General features: G+C 43.5%; 1 protein-coding gene across 7 annotated transcripts in view; it reads left to right on the forward strand.

Moving 5' to 3' along the window:
- EXOC1 (exocyst complex component 1) overlaps positions 1–24681 on the forward strand; it is an 81804-nt gene that overhangs the window by 4771 nt on the left and 52352 nt on the right. For 4 of the 7 annotated variants that reach the window (XM_068278583.1, XM_068278585.1, XM_068278586.1 and 1 more), the window contains exons 2-8: positions 778–933; positions 9698–9828; positions 10807–10966; positions 20363–20383; positions 21694–21881; positions 23552–23779; positions 24015–24147. In XM_068278583.1, the coding sequence (XP_068134684.1) occupies positions 810–933; positions 9698–9828; positions 10807–10966; positions 20363–20383; positions 21694–21881; positions 23552–23779; positions 24015–24147 (985 nt within the window). In that variant the 5' untranslated portion in view covers positions 778–809. The remainder of the gene's footprint in view (positions 1–777; positions 934–9697; positions 9829–10806; positions 10967–20362; positions 20384–21693; positions 21882–23551; positions 23780–24014; positions 24148–24681) is intronic. The other 3 variants (XM_068278584.1, XM_068278587.1, XM_068278589.1) reach the window with 1 other exon arrangement.

Below are 24681 nucleotides of genomic sequence, written 5' to 3' on the forward strand. Positions count from 1 at the left end.
ACTGGGACAACAATTTGGACTTTTACTTCTACTCCCTGTAGTCTTTGAGACCTCTCAGTGTCTTCAGGGTTTCCTCTATTGTGCCACTGTCTCCATCAGAACAAAACATAGACTCGGCTTGGTCACGGGCTACTATGCATGCACAATCCATGCATGCCCTACCAGGAAGACTGCAGCTGGGTGCACAAGTGAGGTGTCCAAGATCAAACATTTTGACAGTCATGTTTCACTATGTTCACTTTTTAGCATGCTTTTTCACATCTGAGCTGGTTTTGCACCTTGTGACACAATGTCGATAGTTTGCGTTTTCCAAGGTAAAATGAAAGTCCATAGACTTTCATTTTACCTTTCACATCTAACGCTGCGTTTTTGTGCGTTGCGTTTCGACGCTTCCCGAAGCTTTTAATCATTCGACATTTGCGTTGCAGTGTAAATCAATGTGAAACGCAAGCGCCAAGAAGAGCATGCATCTTTAAAATATTTCAACGCACTTAGTTACAGTTGAAAGTCAAAAACAGTAACTTGCGTTTTCCTATGTGCTGTAACGGATTGAAAACGCATGAAAAACGCAAACAGCAAAACGCATGCTTTTAGATTTTCCAAACGCAAGCTCTGATGTGAAAGAACCCTGATGCTATTTTTTCCATTGATTGCGTTTGGGAGGGTCTTAATTATTTATCAGGGCTACTTTTAAATTATACTGTAAACAATGTTAACTTGTGTGTTAATGTTAAGAAAAATGGACTGGGTGAATTGCATTTCTGCCTTGTGTTATAGGTTGCCATAGATGTGAAAGAGAGTCTTTCAGGATGACTGCAATCAAGCATGCCCTGCAGAGGGACATATTCACCCCAAATGATGAGCGCCTTTTGAGCATCGTCAATGTATGGAAAGCGGGGAAAAAGAAGAAAAACTGCTTCTTATGTGCTACAGGTAGATGTGTGCTAAGTATGCCATTTACAAATGTTTGCTGTTACTGACAATAATTGTGGTAATTGTGTCCTTCACATGCCTCCACTAATTGCTGAGAAAAACATGTGGTTCCCTCAGCTCTCCTATATAGATTGCAAGAATAACAACAAACCTTATTTCAGCGTAGCAACATGCAAGCTTGTAAACTACAGTTGGGCAGTAAGGTTCTCAACAGAGACTTTGATATGGGAGTGTTCAGGTTTGTGCCAGTTGTGGGATGAGATTTAAAGGGACCCTGATCAGTCCAAAAAATGAAACTGGTACTTACCAGGGGCTTCCTCCAGCCCACCGTAGGCCACGTGGTCCCCCGGTGTCCCCCTGGAGGCTCTGTTACCAGCGACTTTCGTGCTGAAGTTTAACTGTATACTTCCTGAACGGTATTGCGCATGCTCGGTTCAGAGTTAGAAAATTGTGCATGCGCAGGACTGTCACGCTGCTGCGATGATGTGTAGTGGCTGGCGTCATGACGCGGAGCGTCCCCGTTCAGGAAGTGTACGACCAACCTTCAGCCCGAAAGCCGTCGGAAATGGAGCCGCCAAACACACAATTGGAGAAACTCACTCCCAAACAGTTCTCTGCTGCTTTATAAAGCCTGCAGGCTGCTTATAAGCCAATGAGAAGTGCACACATCATACACCTAGCTTGCAGTGATAATCAAGCAGAAGCTGAGCAAGTCAGCCAATTAGTAGGAGAGGGCTTCAGTTGCATATAGACAATGACTATATGACCAGCAGGGGGCACCAGCGTGCAGGATATTTCCTCTCATCTGCCCCCCTCCTAACTAAACTGCATGGGATACTACAATAATTAAAAACAATGGTGCATGAGCCAGCCTGGGGCCCCGGGAACTCTCACTGCCCGGTAATGGAGCCGCCAGCGGGACCGGAATAGGAGCCCGGAGGACGCCGGGGGACCTTGTGGCCTACGGTGGGCTGGAGGAAGCCCCTGGTAAGTACCAGTTTCATTTTTTGGACTGTTCAGGGTCCCTTCAACAGGCTTGTATGTTTTGCACTGTATGGAGAGAGAAAGGGTTAGGCCTCTTTCAGATGGGAGGCTGAACTTCGCGCTTGCTATCCAACAATCCATGCTGTGCTGACAGCAGAGCCTGGGTTCTTCCATGCAGGCAGATTTCACACGCTGTCGTGAGAAATTCAATCATTGAAGTATTTCTTACTACAGCGGGGCTAGTGCAGAGAGGAAGAGAGGCATTTCCGTTACAGCCTACACTGAATAGATAAATCCGTCACTCCTGCACTGTCCTAGCACCGTGCAAGATCTGATAAGGTGACAGATTTTTTTTTTCTTTTACTTCATTATCTGCAATTACCAAGTCTCTCCTAACTCCTAAAGGGTTCAGAAAAAAAACTTTGAACTTGGATAGTGTTCCTTTAATACCGTATTTTTCGGCATATAAGACGCACTTTTTCTTCCCCCAAACAGGGGGAAAAGTGGGTGCGTCTTATATGCCAAAGATACAAAAAAAATGGGTGCAGAGTGCGCAGGGAAGCTCCTATCCATCCTGCCGCGGCGCTGCTTTCCCCCTTCTCTCCAGCTGCGATCCTCTTCTCCCTCTGGAAGTCAAGGTCGGTGAAGCTGCTGCCGCCGCTGGGTCCTCTGTTCCTCCTGTGATGAAAATAAAGATAGGTACATCAGCGGCACGTTACCGATAGTTTATGCGCATCACAATCCCCTTCCATGCACCTCATGGAAAGCCGGCCCCTGCCGCTACACGCTGGGTCCTTCTTGCTGGCCGCCTCCTTCCCCGTCTTCACTGCACGTGCGCCGCGTCATACATGCGGCAGCAGCTTCACCGACCTTGACTTCCAGAGGGAGAAGAGGATCGCAGCTGGAGAGAAGGGGGAAAGGAGCGCCGCGGCAAGATCAGGTGTAGTATTGATGGTGTTGTAGTGTTAGTATAGTGTAGTGAAGTGAATTGAAATGGTGTGTTATGTTAGTGCAGGATAGTGTTGTGAAGTGTGTTGTGTTAGTGCAGGATAGTGTAGTGAAGTGTATTGAAGTGGTGTGTTGTGTTAGTGCAGGATAGTATAGTGAAGTGTATTGAAGTGGTGTGTTGTGTTAGTGCAGTAATAGTGTAGTGAAGTGTATTGAAGTGGTGTGTTAGTGCAGGATAGTGTAGTGAAGTGTATTGAAGTGGTGTGTTAGTGCAGTGTTGTGTAATGAATTGCTATGTAGCTTAGTTGGTTGGGCAGCAGGGGATAGTGTAGTGTAGATAGAGTAGGTTAGAGACAGTTTTAGGAGGTGAAAGGTCCATAAGATGACCCTGCATTGCAAACGCACCTAGGTTTAGTTATTTTTTTTCTTCCCTAATTTTTGCCCTCCAAACATAGGTGCGTCTTATATGCCGGAGCGTCTTATATGCCAAAAAATACGGTATTTGGTTGCACACCATTTGGAAAAAATACAGTGGAGGAAATAATTATTTGACCCCTCACTGATTTTGTAAGTTTGTCCAATGACAAAGAAACGAAAAGTCTCAGAACAGTATCATTTCAATGGTAGGTTTATTTTAACAGTGGCAGATAGCACATCAAAAGGAAAATCGAAAAAATAACCTTAAATAAAAGATAGCAACTGATTTGCATTTCATTGAGTGAAATACGTTTTTGAACCCCTACCAACCATTAAGAGTTCTGGCTCTCACAGAGTGGTTAGACACTTCTACTCAATTAGTCACCCTCATTAAAGGGGAACTTCAGCCTAAACAAACATACTGTCATCAAGTTACATTAGTTATGTTAATTAGAATAGATAGGTAATATAATCTCTTACCCACCCTGTTTTAAAAGAACAGGCAAATGTTTGTGATTCATGGGGGCTGCCATCTTTGTCATGGGGGCAGCCATCTTTTTGGTGGAAAGGAGGTGACAAGGAGCAGGAGACACAGTTCCAACTGTCCTGTGTCCTGATCACCCCTCCCAGCTGCACACGCTAGGCTTCAAATGTCAAATTCAAAATGTAAAAAAAAAAAAATTTGCACCAAAACAGCAGAACGAGAACAACAAAATCAGAAATCCCATCATGCTTTGCACAGCATCAGGGGAAAAAAGCCCGGGCAGTTTTCTTCTGTGCAGCTAAAAATGAGGCTTGTATAAGAGAAAAAAAGTTTTGATGCTGTGAAACTGTTAAAGAACCACCAGGCCTTTTCAGTGCTGCTGAGTCAATTTTTAGTCCGGAGGTTCACTTTAAGGACACCTGTCTTAACTAGTCCTGTATAAAAGACACCTGTCCACAGAATCAATCAATCAAGCAGACTCCAAACTCTCCAACATGGGAAAGACCAAAGAGCTGTCCAAGGATGTCAGAGACAAAATTGTAGACCTGCACAAGGCTGGAATGGGCTACAAAACCATTAGCAAGAAGCTGGGAGAGAAGGTGACAACTGTTGGTGCGATTGTTCGAAAATGGAAGGAGCACAAAATGACCATCAATCGACCTCGCTCTGGGGCTCCACGCAAGATCTCACCTCATGGGGGTGTCAATGGTTCTGAGAAAGGTGAAAAAGCATCCTAGAACTACACGGGAGGAGTTAGTGAATGACCTCAAATTAGCAGGGACCACAGTCACCAAGAAAACCATTGGAAACACATTACACCGCAATGGATTAAAATCCTGCAGGGCTCGCAAGGTCCCCCTGCTCAAGAAGGCACATGTGCAGGCCCGTCTGAAGTTTGCCAATGAACACCTGAATGATTCTGTGAGTGACTGGGAGAAGGTGCTGTGGTCTGATGAGACCAAAATAGAGCTCTTTGGCATTAACTCAACTCGCTGTGTTTGGAGGAAGAAAAATGCTGCCTATGACCCCCAAAACACCGTCCCCACCGTCAAGCATGGGGGTGGAAACATTTTGCTTTGGGGATGTTTTTCTGCTAAGGGCACAGGACAACTGAATCGCATTAACGGGAAAATGGACAGAGCCATGTATCGTGAAATCCTGAACGACAACCTCCTTCCCTCTGCCAGGAAACTGAAAATGGGTCGTGGATGGGTGTTCCAGCACGACAATGACCCAAAACATACAGCAAAGGCAACAAAGGAGTGGCTCAAGAAGAAGCACATTAAGGTCATGGAGTGGCCTAGTCAGTCTCCGGACCTTAATCCAATAGAAAACCTATGGAGGGAGCTCAAGCTCAGAGTTGCACAGAGACAGCCTCGAAACCTTAGGGATTTAGAGATGATCTGCAAAGAGGAGTGGACCAACATTCCTCCTAAAATGTGTGCAAACTTGGTCATCAATTACAAGAAACGTTTGACCTCTGTGCTTGCAAACAAGGGTTTTTCCACTAAGTATTAAGTCTTTTATTGTTAGAGGGTTCAAAAACTTATTTCACTCAATGAAATGCAAATCAGTTGCTATCTTTTATTTAAGGTTATTTTTTCGACTTTCCTTTTGATGTGCTATCTGCCACTGTTAAAATAAACCTACCATTGAAATGATACTGTTCTGAGACTTTTCATTTCTTTGTCATTGGACAAACTTACAAAATCAGTGAGGGGTCAAATAATTATTTCCTCCACTGTAACTGAAGTCAGTTGCTTCGTATAACCATCAGTAAGCTTCTTACACCTCTCACCTGGAATTTTGGACCACTATTCTTTTGCAAACTGCTTCAGGTCTCTCTTATTGGAAGGGTGCCTTTTCCCAACAGCATATTAAGATCTCTCCACAGTTGTTCAGTGGGATTTAGATCTGGACTTCAGAACTCTTTGTTAAGTATCCGCGTGTGACTGTCACAGTTCTTTGTTAGGTGCTTGGAGTCCTCCGTTTACGTCTTCACCTGTTATGAGTCTCAAAAAGACGGAGAAAAAACAGTTAATCAGTGATGGGCTTCCGAGTAGCTTCCCACTAGAAACTTCTTGGGAGCAAAAAGTTAATTGCAGCACCTGAGGGGGCGGGTGAGTGAGGGTTAACTCACCCATGCTGCCGTCTGCTTGAATGCGATTCAATTGTGTCCCATGTTGCGTTCCAAGTTGCATTCACGTCAATACCACACTTTTTCATTCCGGTTTGAAGGAGTTTCAAATAGCCTGCGCATTGAGCGTTCTCTTTGCTTTATATTTATGAACATCATTGAATGAAGAATATGCTGTGGAAAAAGTAGCAGTGTTGCCAGAGGATTATACTGAGGCTTGTGGTGCTGTCTGTGGGTCGGGGCAGCTGCCACATCAGGTGAGCGGTAGTCCTGCTGATGGCGGTGTGATACAAATAACTTCAAGGGTGTCCCATAGAGAAAACCACGGTGACTGATTTGGTGTGGTGGGACCTCTACAGCAAGTGATATACAGTCTATGCTATGAACTGTAAACAGCGGACTCCAAGCACCTAACAAAGAACTGTGACAGTCCCATGAAGACTGGGTGTTTATTTTTATATTTATGCATTACTTTGTATTAGTCTGTTAATAGTATAGTAGCCTCCTAGCACTGTTTGGTTGGTAGCGCACACAAGTTTGGAAATTCAAATGTAAGAAGGTGGCAGATGTGACACTGAGTGCAGCAGGCCTTACCCAAACAGGACCTAGGTCAGGAGGAGTGTATAGAAACTGGGAAGCACACCAATCCATTTGAATTTAAGTATTGTTACATAGGCTACATATAGCGCTCTCTCTCTGTATAACCAATAGAATGGACTCTAAGCATTTAGGAGGATGACTTGGCCAACTGGGAGCTGTACGGTTGCCATGATGTGGCTTTGCTCCATATCCGTTACAGATTTTAGGCATGTTTAATGAGATGCAAATCATTGTAAGTGGATGCAGAATTATCCTGATATGATTTTTTTTTAAATAAATACAAATTTATGCCACTCTTAATATGGCATAATTCTGCATCATCTTGGGATTATTTGTATTTCGTTGGCCATCCATAGTAGACTTAGCTTTCTTATGTTAGTACATATTACCCAATATTGATAGAGGACATATAAGAACTTGTTCACACTAGTGACATCTCCCCCCATTGTGCTGGATTCTCTAGAGAAGGAACAGCTTATGTACGTATTGAAAATCCATTATTTAAAGCTGCTCTGAGGTGCTGCCCTGAGGTGCATTGTGGGGAAAAAAGAGGCCTGTTTTGCTGAATATCATCTTATAAATAATTTCTGCTTTTTCTGTGTTTCCTGCCATCATCTGGGCTCGCAGGTAAATGGGGGACTTAGATAACAGGTGAAAGGGGCTAAATGGACAGTTAGTGAGGTTACACAGTAACTAATGACTGCTAATGCATGGGCTGCTTTACTTAACCTACAATTTCCTTATGAGTTTCTTTCCCAAGCAATTAAAGCACTTAGCAATGTACAGTTGGCGGTTTGTAAGCATTGTGGTGTTAACCCATTCAATTCCTGTACATTAAATCATTTTCAAACATAGTTTTGCATTGTCTGTTTCTATTCTTTCTGCTATTATGCAGCCATATAGAGCTGCACCTATAATTTTGGAATGATATCTATCAATGTCTTCGTCAAAATACTTTGTCAATTAAATTGTTGGTTCCTAGACTATATGTGTGTACTCGCACACAATTATTGCCACCCACAGGGTTCACGACTTCACAGTTTGGGGTTGAGTTCTTTAGAGATGTGATGCGTTCTGTTGCTATGGAAGGGCCGAACGGATGACAGCAAGGTGCACAGTGGAGTGGGAGGGCTAAGGAGGAGAACAGTGGCCTCAGCCAGTGCTCAGATAATTATTTGGCGGTCCTGATTTCTAGGGGAGTGTTCATACACAAGCTACATACTCGTCAGAGCCAGCCCTGACCGGCCACCTCTGTGGAGAACCATCTAGCAGTGAGGTCTGCTCAGCCTGAAGAAAGGCTGCTTTCTGCCTGAAAAAGCAGGGCTGTCGCTGCACAGCAGCCCTCTTTTAACTCATTTTTAACTGATGAAATAAAGAGCTATGTTTTAATACAAAAGAGCTATTATTTACACCACTGGAGGTGCTGATCCCTCTCTCACAGAGAACCATCTAGCATGTGTAAAAGGATTAAGACAACTCTCTGTTCGTTGTGTGCTGTGCCCTTGGCCCTCCGCCGACCTCCATAGCAACAGAAAATGTTTAACACAAAAACATTTGATTATTCTATTAGGCTGTCAGGTGATATATGAGGGGCATCCGGAAAGTAGCAGCCATTTTCATTAAATCAGTTAAGGAAACTTTAAATATCTTCTATTTTAGACACTTCTTCTGACTTCTCCACATAATCGCCTCCTTTATTTAAGCATTTATCATATTTTTTTTTACAAGGTTTTCAATGCCTTTGTTGTAGTATTACACTCCTCACCTATGGGTTTGAGGAATTGGTTTGGGGGTGTCTTCATATGAATGCTACTGGACAAACAATTACTGGCATTCTGCAGCCACATGACAATCTGTGAAGGGAGTGATCCCTTGGAAGGCCAGTCTGTGTGCCAAGTAGGGAGAAATGGCAGTGCATCCAAAACCAGGCTTCCTCTGTCTGTCTTAAAGGGATCTTAGCAGCTGCTAGTTTCAAATAGCTGAAAGGGATGCCATGTTTGAGAAGTTAACCCTCTTTGCTCTTTTTCACTGCCATTATCCAGGCTAGATGTGAAATTCATCAGGTGCGACTAATGTTATCTGTTTGAAGCATAGCAGGGAAGACTCATCCCCCTCCCTAATGCTTAAAGGAGTTCGGTGGGGGAAAAAAAGAGTTGAACTTACCTGGGGCTTCTAACGGTCCCCCGCAGACCTCCTGTGCCCGCTCAGCCACTTGCTGATACTCTGGTACCCGCCGCCGGTTCACTTTAAAGTTGCAAAACCACTTTGCCTGCGCCACCTCATCCTCGCTCCCTCTGACATCAACGGGAGCATACAACGCAGACCGTACTGCGCATGCGCGGGAACAGGATGTCTGCGGGGGACCGTTAGAAGCCCCAGGTAAGTTCAACTCATTCCCTACCCCCCTACAGTACTCCTTTAATGGGTTTATTTTATCTAAGTTTGTGGATAATTAGGTAAGTTCTTATCTGCCTTCCATCTTCTGTTGCTTGCAACCCGGTGGTGGACCGACTGACAGAGGAAATACAGAAAGAAGAGTGATTCTGCCTGTAATTAACCCTTAAATGTAAAAAAAATGAAGTAAAATAAGTTTTTTTTGTTTGTTTTTGTTTTGTTTGTTTTTTGCTTTGTTTTGTATTTAAAGTAAACCACATTTTTAGCATGCATTTTTAATTTGCTATTAAGCTGCCCTAGGAGTTAAAAAATATGCTTGGTTCCCTTTAACAGCAAGATGGTTTGCAGAGCCTTTTTAAAGGCATAAATGCACCCAATTGCAACTGAAACAGGTCTACAAAATACAAGTCTCTGTGCCTGCCCTGTATCATAGTATCAAACAATGTACTGGCAATCTGGAAATTTACTCTGGAAAAAAATGTATGCAATGTTGACAAGTTACATGAATTTTGTATTAAGTGAAGTTTACTTTCTAAAAGGAATTGGTGACTTAGCTATGTGCTAATCTAAGAGAAGCCTATTTATATAAAGGGCCCTGGCTTGGACTCCTATACTTCGTATTACTTCTGTGGTGTCGCCACAATCATTGGTGCTCTGCTAGCCGCACGAGATCCTGAGCCATGCACTTGGAAGTCTATTTGATGATGCTGTTTTCATTGTTTATCAATGTAAATGTTGTGTTGTGTCTTTGTTTTGTTTTTTCTCATGCGTCTTGAAAATAACATTCTCTCCTTCTAAAGTAACGACAGAGCGCCCTGTAAATGTTCGAGTGGTGAAAGTGAAGAAATCAGACAAAGGGGAATTCTATAAGACCCAGACCACATGGCTGCTTCAAGACCTGACCATGGTGGATGCCAAAGATGCCCTTAAAGTAAGCTCTATGATACATGACATTCACTCAAGATTATATATTATTGTGTATCTTATGGAAGTACTCTTAGAGACGGTGTATTGAAAAAAGTTCCCCTGGGGTACTCACCTTGGTAGGGGGAAGCCTCTGGATCCTATCCAGGCTTTCCCCATCCTCCTGTGTCTCACGGCGGTCTCGCTGCAGCCCACTGAATGCACAGCCGACAATTTGTCAGGCTGTGCAATATTTACCTTTCCCTGTTCCAGCGGGGGCGCTGTTGCGGCTCTCCACTCGGAAATAGGCGAAAATAGCCGGTCTCAGTTGGGTCCGATCTACAGTGCAGGCTCAGGAGACAGAGATCGGCTATTAACGCCTATTTCTGAGCCGAGTGCCGCTACTGCACCTGCGCTGGAGCCGTGAAGGTAAATATTTACATCCCCACCGTTCAGGGGGTTGATCGCTGTCGCCGTGGGACGGGGAAAGCCTTGATGGAATCGAGCAGCTTCCCCCTCCCGAGGCGAGTACCCCTCAGTGGCATTTACTTTTTTTAAGCTTGTGATTGGTGACAAGAAGTGGCAAGGAAGCCACAGAATGCAAGGGTTTAGACTGTGTCTCCTGCCAGTGCAGGAGATTGGGAAAATCTGGAAAAACACACTGATTGCAGACTTTAGGCAGATGCCAAACTCCGTTTTTATAATTAGCTCAGTCAAGATGGGCTAGATAATAAAGTTGATGGTGAAGACTGACTGGTAAATAATGGAGCAAGATAATGAAAGTGATGGATGGACCTCAAGCTTGCATTACCGACAATTTGTTTCTGTAACTTTAGACATAAAAGTCCACGCTTTTTGAGTTTCTTTTGACTAGACTGTTCAGCTTCAGAGTAATATTGCAAATGTTTGTCCTTATGACCGATCTGAGTGCATAACTGGGTCATATGTAGATAGGCTCTGTAGCAGATTACACAGAAGAGTAACATCTGTATCATTTCATTTTTAGGAAAGCCCTGATTTTGATCTGCATTTTGATAAAATCTTCAAGTGGGTTGCCAGTAGCCCAGCTGAGAAGAATGCGTTCATTTCTTGCCTCTGGAAACTGAACCAACGATACCTTAGGAAAAAGATCGACTTTGCCAATGTCAGCGCACAGCTTTTGGAAGGTAAGTCCACCTTGTGATGTCACTACTTCATGCTGACTCACCTGCCGGCTCAGACCTGCTCAGCCATGCTAGACAGAGCCGGAGCATCAGGGACTAAACATGGGGACAAACCTTCCCAATATTTTTCCCAGCAGAGGCTTGAGTTCTCAGGTCTTCTCAAAAAGCATTGCTGTTGTTTTAGCATTATAATATATTTATGGCATGTAGGTAATCTTTTAGTCATTAAAAAAAGTTATGTTTTACTTAAAGTGAATGTTTACCTATTTAAAAACCAAAAAGTCAGATACTCACCTAAGGAGAGGGAAGGCTCGGTCCTAATGAGCCTTCCCTCTCCTCTCCCGGTGCCCGGTCCCGCGCAGGATCCCCCGTGGCAGTATTCGACCAGTTCGGTCAAATACTGCCACTTCCGCATGCCGAAGGGAGCTTTCGTAAGCCTTCGGGAGCACTCGGGCTCCTGAAGACGCGCCGCTCCATACTACGCATGCGCGAGTTCCCTTTATGACGCACTCGCGCGTGCGTAGTATGGAGCAGCCCGTCTTCGGAAGCCCGAGTGCTCCCGAAGACCTCCGAACTTCCTGCGACGGCGGATGCGAACAGGGGGAGCCAGCGCAGCACCAAGGGCACCAGGAGAGGAGAGGGAAGACTCATTAGGACCGAGCCTTCCCTCTCATTAGGTGAGTATCTGACTTTTTGGTTTTTAAATAGGTAACCACTGGCTTTTAAGAAGATCTGGGGTGAATTTACAGCACATTCAAATAAGCACATTACTGGTTTCTCCATTATTCCCCCTCTTCATTTCTCCTATTTTCGCTGCTCCCTGCTGCCAATAAATAATAAAATATAATTTTGAAACAATAATTTTAATAATAATAATTTTAGGCAAGATGGCTGCAATGTAAAGTGCTTCCAGGTCAGTACACAGTCTCCCTGTACTGCTGTGCAGGAGAGATGAGCTGAGCTGAAGCCACAAAAGGCAGATCTCCCTTCCCCTGCAGAAAGGACAGGGATGACTCACTAGATGAAGTGCGGGAGGGGGAGGGAGGAACAGCTGCTGGACTGTCTGCCTCTTCCTGCAGCACAATATTGGTCTAACTAGACGAATAATTAGAAAGGAGCAGGAGAGGGACAGCACAGCTGTTCCTACATGAGACAGGGAAAAAAAGATTAGTACTTATGAAAGGAACGTATCTCTTCATTTAACCACTTAACGACCGCCCCCAGCCGATGGGCGGCGGCAAAGTCCGGGCCCAAACGACCGCAATACGCCCATCGGCGGGGGCGGCTGCGGGAGTGGCTATGCGGCGATCGCGTCATTTGTGACGCGATCAGCTGCCGGGGACTGGCTCCGCCCACCGCTCGCTGTAACCCGCTGGCCGTTCGGAAGCGCCGGCGGGTTACTAGCTGCCCGATCGCCGCACGGAAAGTGTATAATAGGCTTTGTAATGTATACAAAGCCTATTATACTGGCCCTGGTGGTCCGAGGGACCACCAGGGCAGGCTGCAGCCACCCTAGTCTGCACCCAAGCACACTGATTCCCCCCCCCCTGCCCCCTGATCGCCCACAGCACCCCTCAGACCCCCCCCTGCCCACCCCCCAGACCACTGTTTGCACCCAATCACCCCCCTAATCACCCATCAATCACTCCCTGTCACTATCTGTCAACGCTATTTTTTTTTTAGTCCCTAATCTGCCCCCTACTCCCTCCTGATCACCCCCTCCACCCCTCAGATTCTCCCCAGACCCCCCCCCCCCCCCGTGTACTGTATGCATCTATCCCCCCTGATCACCTGTCAATCACCCGTCAATCACCCCCTGTCACTGCCACCCATCAATCAGCCCCTAACCTGCCCCTTGCGGGCAATCTGATCACCCACCCACACCAATAGATCGCCCGCAGATCCGACATCAGATCACCTCCCAAGTGCAGTGTTTACATCTCTTCTCTCCTCTAAACACCCACTAATTACCCATCAATCACCCCCTATCACCACCTGTCACTGTTACCCATCAGATTAGACCCTAATCTGCCCCTTGCCGGCACCCAATCACCCGCCCACACGCTCAGATTGCCCTCAGACCCCCCCTTATCAATTCACCAGTGCAATATTTACATCTGTTATTCCCTGTAATAACCCACTGATCACCTGTCAATCACCCATCAATCACCCCCTGTCACTGCCACCCATCAATCACCCCCTGTCACTGCCGCCCATCAATCAGCCCCTAACCTGCCCCTTGCGGGCAATCTGATCACCCACCCACACCAATAGATCGCCCGCAGATCCGACATCAGATCACCACCCAAGCGCAGTGTTTACATCTATTGTCTCCTCTAAACACCCACTAATTACCCATCAATCAGCCCCTAACCTGCCCCTTGCGGGCAATCTGATCACCCACTCACACCAATAGATCGTCCGCAGGTCCGACATCAGATCACCTCCCAAGTGCAGTGTTTACATCTCTTCTCTCCTCTAAACACCCACTAATTACCCATCAATCACCCATCAATCACCCCCTATCACCACCTGTCACTGTTACCCATCAGATTAGACCCTAATCTGCCCCTTGCGGGCACCCAATCACCCGCCCACACGCTCAGATTGCCCTCAGACCCCCCCTTATCAATTCGCCAGTGCAATATTTACATCTGTTATTCCCTGTAATAACCCACTGATCCCCTGTCACTGCCACCCATCAATCACCCCCTGGCACTGCCACCCATCAATCAGCCCCTAACCTGCCCCTTGCGGGCAATCTGATCACCCACCCACACCAATAGATCGCCCGCAGGTCCGACATCAGATCACCTCCCAAGTGCAGTGTTTACATCTCTTCTCTCCTCTAAACACCCACTAATCACCCATCAATCACCCCCTATCACCACCTGTCACTGTTACCCATCAGATTAGACCCTAATCTGCCCCTAGGGCACCCAATCACCCGCCCACACCTCAGAACGCCCTCAGACCCCAGCCCTGATCACCTCGCCAGTGCATTGCTTGCATCTATTTCCCCCCTCTAATCACACCTTGAGACACCCATCAATCACCTCCTGTCACCCCCTAGCACACCTACCCATCAGATCAGGCCCTAATTTGCCCCGTGTGGGCTCCTGATCACTCGGCCAAACCCTCAGATCCCCCTCAGACCCCCTTCCGATCACCTCCCCAGTGCATTGATTGCATCTATTTTCCCCTCTAACCGCCCCCTGAGACACCCATCAATCACCTCCTGTCACCCCCCTAGCACTCCTATCCATCAGAACAGGCCCAATACATCCTGTCATCTAAGAGGCCACCCTGCTTATGACCGGTTCCACAAAATTTGCCCCCTCATAGACCACCTGTCATCAAAATTTGCAGATGCTTATACCCCTGAACAGTCATTTTGAGGCATTTGTTTTCTAGACTACTCCTCGCGGTTTAGGGCCCCTAAAATGCCAGGGCAGTATAGGAACCCCACAAGTGACCCCATTTTAGAAAGAAGACACCCCAAGGTATTCTGTTAGGTGTATGATGAGTTCATAGAAGATTTTTATTTTTTGTCAAAAGTTAGCAGAAATTGGATTTTTATTGTTTTTTTCACAAAGTGTCATTTTTCACTAACTTGTGACAAAAAATAAAATCTTCTACGAACTCACCATACCCCTAACGGAATACCTTGGGGTGTCTTCTTTCTAAAATGGGGTCACTTGTGGGGTTCCTATACTGCCCTGGTATTTTAGGGGCCCTAAACCGTGAGAAGTAGTCTAGAAAACAAATGCCTCAAAATGACCTGTGAATAGGACGTTGGGCCCCTTAGCGCACCTAGGCTGCAAAAAAGTGTCACACATGTGGTATCGCCGTACTCAGAAGAAGTAGTATAATGTGTTTTGGGGTGTATTTTTATACATACCCATGCTGGGTGGGAGAAATCTCTCTGTAAATGGACAATTGTGTGTAAAAAAAATCAAATAATTGTCATTTACAGAGATATTTCTCCCACCCAGCATGGGTATGTGTAAAAATACACCCCAAAACACATTATAATACTTCTCCCGAGTACGGCGATACCACATGTGTGGCACTTTTTTGCACCCTAACTGCGCTAAGGGGCCCAAAGTCCAATGAGTACCTTTAGGATTTCACAGGTCATTTTGCGACATTTGGTTTCAAGACTACTCCTCACGGTTTAGGGCCCCTAAAATGCCAGGACAGTATAGGAACCCCACAAATTACCCCATTTTAGAAAGAAGACACCCCAAGGTATTCCGTTAGGAGTACGGTGAGTTCATAGATTTTATTTTTTGTCACAAGTTAGCGGAAAATGACACTTTGTGAAAAAAAAAATTAAAATCAATTTCTGCTAACTTGTGACAAAAAATAAAATCTTCTATGAACTCACCATACTCCTAACGGAATACCTTGGGGTGTCTTCTTTCTAAAATGGGGTAATTTGTGGGGTTCCTATACTGTCCTGGCATTTTAGGGGCCCTAAACCGTGAGGAGTAGTCTTGAAACCAAATTTCTCAAAATGACCTGTGAAATCCTAAAGGTACTCATTGGACTTTGGGCCCCTTAGCGCAGTTAGGGTGCAAAAAAGTGCCACACATGTGGTATCGCCGTACTCAGGAGAAGTAGTATAATGTGTTTTGGGGTCTATTTTTCCACATACCCATGCTGAGTGGGAGAAATATCTCTATAAATAGACAATTGTGTGTAAAAAAAAAAAAAAAAAAATTGTCATTTACGGAGATATTTCTCCCACCCAGCATGGGTATGTGTAAAAATACACCCCAAAACACATTATACTACTTCTCCTGAGTACGGCAATACCACATGTGTGTCACTTTTTGGAAGCCTAACTGCGCTAAGGGGCCCAAAGTCCAATGAGCATCTTTAGGCTTTACAGGGGTGCTTACAATTAGGCACCCCCCAAAATGCCAGGACAGTGAACACACCCCACAAATGACCCCATTTTGGAAAGTAGACACTTCAAGGTATTCAGAGAGGAGCATAGTGAGTCCGTGGCAGATTTCATTTTTTTTTTGTCGCAAGTTAGAAGAAATGGAAACTTTTTTTTTTTTTCTTTTTTGTCAGAAAGTGTCATTTTCCGCTAACTTGTGACAAAAAATAAAATCTTCTATGAACGCACCATGCCTCTCACTGAATACTTTGGGATGTCTTCTTTCCAAAATGGGGTCATTTGGGGGGTATTTGTACTTTCCTGGAATTTTAGCCCCTCATGAAACCTGACAGGTGCGCAGAAAAGTCAGAGATGCTTGAAAATGGGAAAATTCACTTTTGGCACCAGAGTTTGTAAACGCTATAACTTTTACCCAATCCAATAAATATACACTGAATGGTTTTTTTTTTATCAAAGACATGTAGCAGAATAACTTTCGCGCTCAAATGTATAGGAAATTTTACTTTATTTGAAAAATGTCAGCACAGAAAGTAAAAAAAAAATCATTTTTTTGCCAAAATTCATGTCTTTTTTGCTGAATATAATAAAAAGTAAAAATCGCAGGAGCAATCAAATAGCACCAAAAGAAAGCTGTATTAGTGACAAGAAAAGGAGGTAAAATTCATTTAGGTGGTAGGTTGTATGAGCGAGCAATAAACCGTGAAAGCTGCAGTGGTCTGAATGGAGAAAAAGGCTCTGGTCCTTAAGGGGCGAAAAGACTGTGGTCCTGAAGTGGTTAAATTGTATTTTAAAAAAGGGCCACAAATCCCCTTTAAGTCACATTTACATTTTTGAGTATAGGAGTATTTATCCTGACAGGGAATTTTAAAGAGCTCCATCACCAGTAATGCATTTTTCCTAAGACTTTGCAGAGAACACTGAGAATGCTGCCAATGAACAGCCAATAGGCTGAGTGGAGATGTCCCAGCTGGATTGAAGGACAGCAAGAGGGAGATTTGAGGGTATTCTCACTGTTTGTGAGACATATTCATATAGGTTATAATACTTGAAATCCTTGACAAAAAAAAGAATCTGCAAAGCAATATGCCTTTTTCATTTACATCTTTGTAATGTATTGGTGTATGATGAATCTCTTTATTATCTCTCTCTTTGCCTGGTTGTGAAGGAGTCCTTCTAAAGGTGGCCACACACAATACAATAAAATGATCCGATTTTACAGCAATTCGATAAAAACGATCGTATCTCCCAAAAAAATGGCAAGCTTTTTTTTCATTCGACTGAAAAATCTGATCGGATTTCCAGTTTTTTTCCGATTTATATCGATCCGGAATGCCAAATGTTTCTCTTCAATTTTTTTAAAGATTGTATGGTGTGTGTTAGAGGGCCAATTTATTAATATACACACCATAGCAATTTTCTCAGAGTTTCCTCCAGTATCATAATAGGGGGAAACATTGAACATAGGTGTGTTTGGTACATTGGTAATATTTTTGAAATGGTACAATCAGTCAGAGAAATTGATTGCAATTCTTAAATTGAACAGATATTTAAAAAATTGTGTGGTGTGTGGCCAACTTTAGTTATCCAGTTTATGACCAAGTGCATATAGGTCCACCTTTACATGTGCAGATCCTGTATGTCACTTGTAGACTGCTTTTGTGGCCTTAAAGGAATCCTCAATCAAATTATGCTAACCCCCCACCCCCCCTTCCTACTTACCCAGGGCTTCCTCCAGCACGTGGCAGCCGCTATGTCCTGCGCCACAGCTTCGCTCTCAGCCGCCGGCCTGGTACAAGTGCCGATCTCCAGGTCGTTCTCTACTGCGCCTGCGTGAGCGCCGCTGTCAATCACATCAATGTGGTCCGAGGTTTACTGCGCAGGTGCGCTTCAGACCACGTGGAGGTGATTGACAGCGGTGCTAGCGCAGGCGCAGTAACCTCTGCACCAGCAGGGAGCCCGGCCAGTGGTTGCGAGTAGAGATGCGGGGTGGGACATAGCAGCTGCCAGGGGCTGGAGGAAGCCCTGGGTAAGTAGAGCGGGGGTAGCATAATTTGATCGAAGATTCCTTTAACTAGAGTGAGTGCCCGACATGTAGCCCTAGTACTTCCAATAAATTCAGATAATAGCATCTTGATTAGGCTGAAGAATGAGCACACTCCAACACTCATGCACATACATGGCCTAGCATTAATGTACAGAACCTAGGATCAGTAGAAGCTTAACAGTGCTATCTCTGACATGACAATTGGGCACCTGGAAGAGGAAGCAGACCCCATGCACATGAATACAGTCCTGGCCAAAAGTTTTGAGACTGTCAAAAATATTGGAAATTAGAAAAGTTGGTGCTTAAGTTTTTATAATTGCAATTTGCATATACTCCAGAATGTCATGAAGAGCGTTCAGATGAATTGCATAGTCCTTCTTTGCCATGAAAATTAACTGAATCTTCCAAAAAACCCTTTCCACTGCATTTTATTGCTGTCATTAAATGACCTGCTGAGATCATTTCAGTAATCGTCTTGTTAACTCAGGTGAGAATGTTGACGAGCACAATGCTGGTGATCATTATGTCTGGCTGATTGGGTTAGAATGGCAGACTTGACATGTTAAAAGGAAGGTGATGCTTGAAATTGATCTTCCGTTGTTAACCATGGTGACCAGCAAAGAAACGCAAAGAAACGTATGCAGCCATCATTGCATTGTATAAAAATGGCTTCACAGGCAAGGATATTGTGGCTACCAAGATTGCACCTAAATCAACAATTTATAGGATCATCAAGAACTTCAAGGAAAGAGGTTCAATTCTTGTTAAGAAGGCTTCAGGGCGTCCAAGAAAGTCCAGCAGGCGCCAGGATCTTCTCCTAAAGAGGATTCAGCTGCCGGATCGGAGTGCAAACCAGTGCAGACATCTTCACTTGCTTGTCCCCCTCTCTCCTGGTGGACTGATGCCGTTGTTTTGATACTGATTTTAATGCTGTTCAAATAAAGGTGCTTTTACTGGATGTGCCCAGCTGCTCTCATCTCTTCAAGTGACTTGTATGGTGAACTGTTTTTTGAGCTTGGAGCACTCTTGGGAAGCCTGTGGTGGTCCTGTGCACCTTCCTCTCTACTACTGTCCTGCAAACCAGTGCAGAAGTTGCTCAGGAATGGCAGCAGGCAGGTGTGAGCGCATCTGCAAGCACAGTGGGGAAGATGGCCTGGTGTCAAGAAGGGCAGCAAAGAAGCCACTTCTCTCCCAAAAAAAACACCAGGGACAGATTGATCTTCTGCAGAAAATATGGTGAATGGACTGCTGAGGACGGGGGCAAAGTCATATTCTCCGATGAAGCCCCTTTCAAATTGTTTGGGGCATCTGGAAAAAAAGACTTGTCAGGATAAGAAAAGGTGAGCGCTACCATCAGTCCTGTGTCATGCCAACAGTAAAGCATCCCGAGACCATTCATGTGTGAGGTTGCTTCTCATCCAAGGGAGTGGACTCGCTCACAATTTTGCCAAAAAACACAGCCATGAATAAAGAATGGTATAAAAACACCCTCCAACAGCAACTTCTTCCAACAATCCAAAAACAGTTTGGTGAAGAACAATGCATTTTGCAGCACGATGGAGCACCGTGTCCTAAGGCAAAAGTGATAACTAAGTGGCTCGGGGTCCAAAACGTTGACATTTTAGGTCCAGGGCCTGGAAACTCCCCAGATCTTAATCCCGTTGAGAACTTGTGGTCATTCCTCAAGAGGCGGGTGGACAAACAAAAACCAACTAATTCTGAGAAACTCAAAGAAGTGATTATGAAAGAATGGGTTGCTATCAGTCAGGATTTGGCCCAGAAGTTGGTTGAGAGCATACCCAGTCGAATTGCAGAGGTCCTGAAAAAGAAGGGCCAACACTGCAAATACTGACTCTTTGCATAAATCTCATGTGATTGTCAATAAAAGCCTTTGAAGTGCTTATAATTATATTTCAGTACATCACATAAACAACTGAAACAAAGAACTAAAAGCAGTTTAGCAGAAAACTTTGTGAAAACTCATATTTTTGACAGTCTCAAAACTTTTGGTCAGGACTGTACACTACACTTTGAAAAATTGCTGCCAATGATAAGATCAGCAAGGCACCGCTGAACTAGTGAGTACTAAGCCAGCTGGGGTCTTTTCTTTTAGGATTTAACTCCTTTTATATGACTTTATTTTTGCTGTTTTATCACTAGTTTCCATCTGAAGGTAAAACTGCCCTTTCAAACTGCGGTTTTGAAGTAGGGGAGGGGTGTGCACACTAGTTTGCATTAACTGCATAATGATGATTGTCCTTTGTCTGGTTTTTGTTATACTTGCTATCTGTTGTTGTGTATTATAACTGGTCATTTGATTTGTGCGCTGGTTATTTGCAGTGCTGTATATGGCAACTTTATGCATTCTGCCTTTGTCTGTCTGGCTTTAATACTCTTTTGCTTACTGTCCTCTGCTCTTCTTCCCAAACTTATTACTCTTCAGAGCTTCCTAAAGTTGCCGAAGGTGGGTGCTTTGATTTACTTCTCTTCCCCTTTTTCACTGACTGTTTTTGTGGTTATCCATCTCCCATCCAAGAAAATCCTTCACATTGTGTGTCTTCAGGCTGTAAATACTACTGTATACACATACACAGTACATGAGTCTCAGTTAATGATGACTTCAGCTGATTACGTGATCAGAATGCATTACATTATGTAAAGTAGTATTTTAAGGACTAAAGAAAATAATTTAACATAGATTTCCAGTGTTTTTTTTTCCCCTTTTTGCTAGTTATTCCACTAGCGGTAAGATAAAGAAAAACATTAAAAGGCTCTTTACCATTTCCATTAACAAAAAGTGCCATTAGTTGTTTTTAAAGTGTGCCTACACTCAGCCGGCTTTCTAGGAAGTAACAGCATACTTGATTGATAAAGGAGCGGTAGATGTTACTGTGCCCACTCCCCCACCTGTGATGCTGTTTCCACCTATAAATTATTACTCCGACTCCAGGTGAAAGTGCCCTCAGCCTGTAAGCCTTAGATCTTTTCATGTACAGTGACACCATCACATCATGAGCACACAAATTAAAAATTACATTTTAGGTGATAGTGGAGGGGGGCAGAGGAGAATGGATGGAGCGGTGGGCACTGAGGATTGCTTCACACACATGCCTGCACCCCCCCCCATTGTTACATTTTGTGTCAGCTCAGTTATCCTTTAACCTGTACATAATATAAAAGTCAAGACTTAACACTAACTGCTTAGCCTTATCATGACAAAAAGCTGTACTTTTTAATAATATGTTAGCATTGATATCCTTTAAAATTATTGGGTCCAACATTCGAGGTGCCCAAAAAACAAAATAAATCCATACTAAAGTTTTCTTGTGAAATGCATTTCATCCACACATCTTGTGTAACTTGTCGTGTGCAATAGAAGCATTTAGGCATCAGGAAGGAGTTCTGTGACCATATGATTGGACCATATAACATCACTCACCACTGTCAGGATTTTTATACTGAGCATGCCACCCATCTGTTGCATTTTATGCCATTGTTATCATGAACCACATAAAAGCTTTATTTTTTAATTTTTTGTGTACCAGTTTTGGTAATTATCCCTTTTAGGCATTCATCATTGTTTGCATCACTTGTCTTTTAGAAATTATTCAGATTGGAGCCTTCCACATCTACAGCCCTGACCCTGTGTGTTTCTCTCATACAGAAGACTCTCTCTTTACCATCTGTGCTTTTTATTGTATCTACAATCTGGATATCGAGAATATGTGTTCAACTATTTTAATCGTTGTTAATTTTTGCTGTTTCTTCCTGAAGAGTCCGTCCCGAGTGGAGAGAACCAGAGTGTGGCTGGGGGAGAGGAGGAAGCAGCAGCAGAATACCAAGAGCTGAACACCCGGGAGAAACAGGACATTGAGTTCATGATGGAGGGATGTGAATATGCCATTTCCAATGCTGAAGCTTTTGCAGAGAAATTGTCTAGAGAGTTACAGGTTCTGGATGGGGTAAGACTAATTAATGTATGTTAATGTAAGAAAAGACGTCGAGGGCAGTAGAAAGCATGAAACAGTGGCCAAGTGGGAAGAGGTAATCTGCATTTCTCTCCACCGTGGCCATTAAGAATACTATGTTTCTCCTTTTCAAGTAAGAGTGCTGGACTTTAGCAGTCTAGTGGGGATTTAACATCTATTAGTGTACAGCATTTGTAGATAAAGGCTATCTGACATGAAGGTACTGTGGGATTTTCAGAGTATGAGAACTCCTAATGTCCACAGTGAAGGTTAACCGTGAAATATACCATTACACTATCCTACCTTCATTAAAAGTACTTTCACAGCCAGAGTTATGTTTTTAATCTCTACATTTACAGGCAAAGTTCGAAATTTTTGCTCAACTGTCAAGTCAGCAATCTTTCCCATGATTCTGATTTCTACTGAACTAGACTGAGAGATCATTTAAAGGCTAGGAAACCTTTGCAGGTGTTTTGGATTAATTAGCTGATTAGAGTCGGACACTTTGAGCCTAGAATATTTAACATTTTCACAATATTCTAATTTTATGAGATTTTGATTTTGGGGTTTTCATAAATTGTAAGCCATAATCATCAAAATTATAACCAAAGGCTTGAAATATCTCACTTTGCATGTAAAGAGTCAATTTCATATACTAGTTTAAACTTTTAAATTGAATTAATAAAATAAATGGGCTTTTGCACGATGTTCTAACTTCACCTGTTTGTGTAAGTGGTGCTTGATTTGTTTACCATACTCCAATTACTTTGATGGGTTATCACCTAAATTCCCACAAATTATGTTTGCGAGGAGTTCATTTATTTTTTTGTCTAATTGTTTCCACCGAGTGTTAGATCTACTTCTAATCTGTGGTAGGAATGTTCATTAGCTGAACAAGAACTTCTTCAGGGGCTACTAAGATGCGTCAGATGAAGATTAATTATCCAATAGTAACAATATGCAAAATAAGTAAGCCTAAAGTCCATAACTTAAAGAGGAACTCCAGTGAAAATAATGTAGTAAAAAAAGTGCTTCATTTTTTACCATAATTATGTATAAATGATTTAGTCAGCGTTTGCTCATTGTAAAATCTTTACTCTCCCCGATTTACATTCTAACATTTATTACATGGTGACATTGTTACTGTGGGCAGGTTATGTAGCTGCTCCTAGCTGTTTTGGCTGTTAGAGACAGCTGTAAACAGCTAATTCCTGTCTGTGAACATTGTTACATTGTGGCAGTTTGCCCAGAGTACCGCGGTACTCAGAGCTTCTTGTGGGAGGGGTTTCAGCACAAAATCAGTCATACAGCGCCCCCTGATGGTCTGTTTGTGAAAAGCATTATATTTCTCATGTAAAAGGGGGTATCAGCTACTGATTGGGATAAAGTTCAATTCTAGGTTGGAGTTTCTCTTTAAATCACTTTTGCTGAAAATAACTGGATACTCTTCATAGTGCTGTAATATATTCCTGATCAGTCCATTGAGGATTTATATCAGCAAAAGTAATTTCGTAACAGAATGCAGACTTTTAAAACAGATTTTAGAAAAGGATGCCCACAAGTGGAAACTCATGTTTTTTTACTGCCAACTTGCTTTAGTGAACAAATCTCACTTATAATCAGTAGGTATTTCAGTAGGTTAATAGGATTCCCTTAATTTCCAGGCTAATATTCAGTCCATCATGGCTTCAGAGAAGCAAGTCAACATTCTTATGCAGCTGCTGGATCAGGCCCTAAAGGAGGTGGACCAGATAGAAGGGAAGCTGAGCAGCTATGAAGAGATGCTGCAGAGTGTGAAAGAACAGATGGATCAGATCTCTGAAAGTAACCACCTCATTGAGCTTAGCAAAACCAACAGCGAGACTCTGCTGGGAGAGATCGAGTTTCTGGTTGTAAGTACTGTATGGGGTTAAATGGACTTCCGTAGAGTTGTATCTGCACCGTTGCGTTATTGTTGCCTTGGATAACTGCTTGTATGTCTGCGTTATTTTGCATTAGATGATTCTTTAGTTATGGATAGAATAGAATAATTGTGAAACAGTGACTCATCATTAGTATAGAGTTATATTAAAATGGAGTAGAATTACAGCCAGTTTTAATTACGGCTACCATTACACTGTGTTCCAGAACCATATGGACTTGTCAAGGGGTCACATTAAGGCTCTTCAGGAAGCTGACCTGGCTTCCTCCCGTGGGATTGAGGCTTGCACCAATGCTTCTGAGGCACTTCTTCAGTGCATGAATGTATCTCTCCAACCAGGTATCCACTCTATACAACAAACAACAATGTTTCCATATTATGGCATAAACAGAGTGCAGTGTGGTTTTTGTTTTATTCTGTATTTTATTATATTACATTGTCCTGACTAAAGATAAACTGTTCTTAAAGTGGACCTGAACTCTTGCACAGGACACAAGGAAAACAGAGACAAATGCACCCTGTTTGGTTTTTCGAGAGAAAGGCCTGTCTAATTCCCCCTTCCCCCTCATCTTCAAGCAATCACAAGTGTAATTTGATCTCTCAGCTGTGTCAGCACATACATTTGACAGTCTTTGGCAAACACAGGATGTTAACCCTTTGTCTGCTTCTATAAAAGTGGAAAATAGCCAAACTGCAGATTTATTGCAGGAGTTCTGTAAGCCGTAACAAAGAAATGTTTTTCTTTAATTGTTATTATGCTGTTGCTTATCTTTTGGATTAGAGAGGAAGTTCTGAGTTCAGGTCCACTTTAACTCCCTAACGACTGCTCAACGCCGATCACTGTGAGCAGCGCGGCAGCCCCAGGACCACTCC

The sequence above is a fragment of the Hyperolius riggenbachi genome, chromosome 1 (assembly GCF_040937935.1).
Source record: "Hyperolius riggenbachi isolate aHypRig1 chromosome 1, aHypRig1.pri, whole genome shotgun sequence".
Classification (NCBI taxonomy): Eukaryota; Metazoa; Chordata; class Amphibia; order Anura; family Hyperoliidae; genus Hyperolius; species Hyperolius riggenbachi.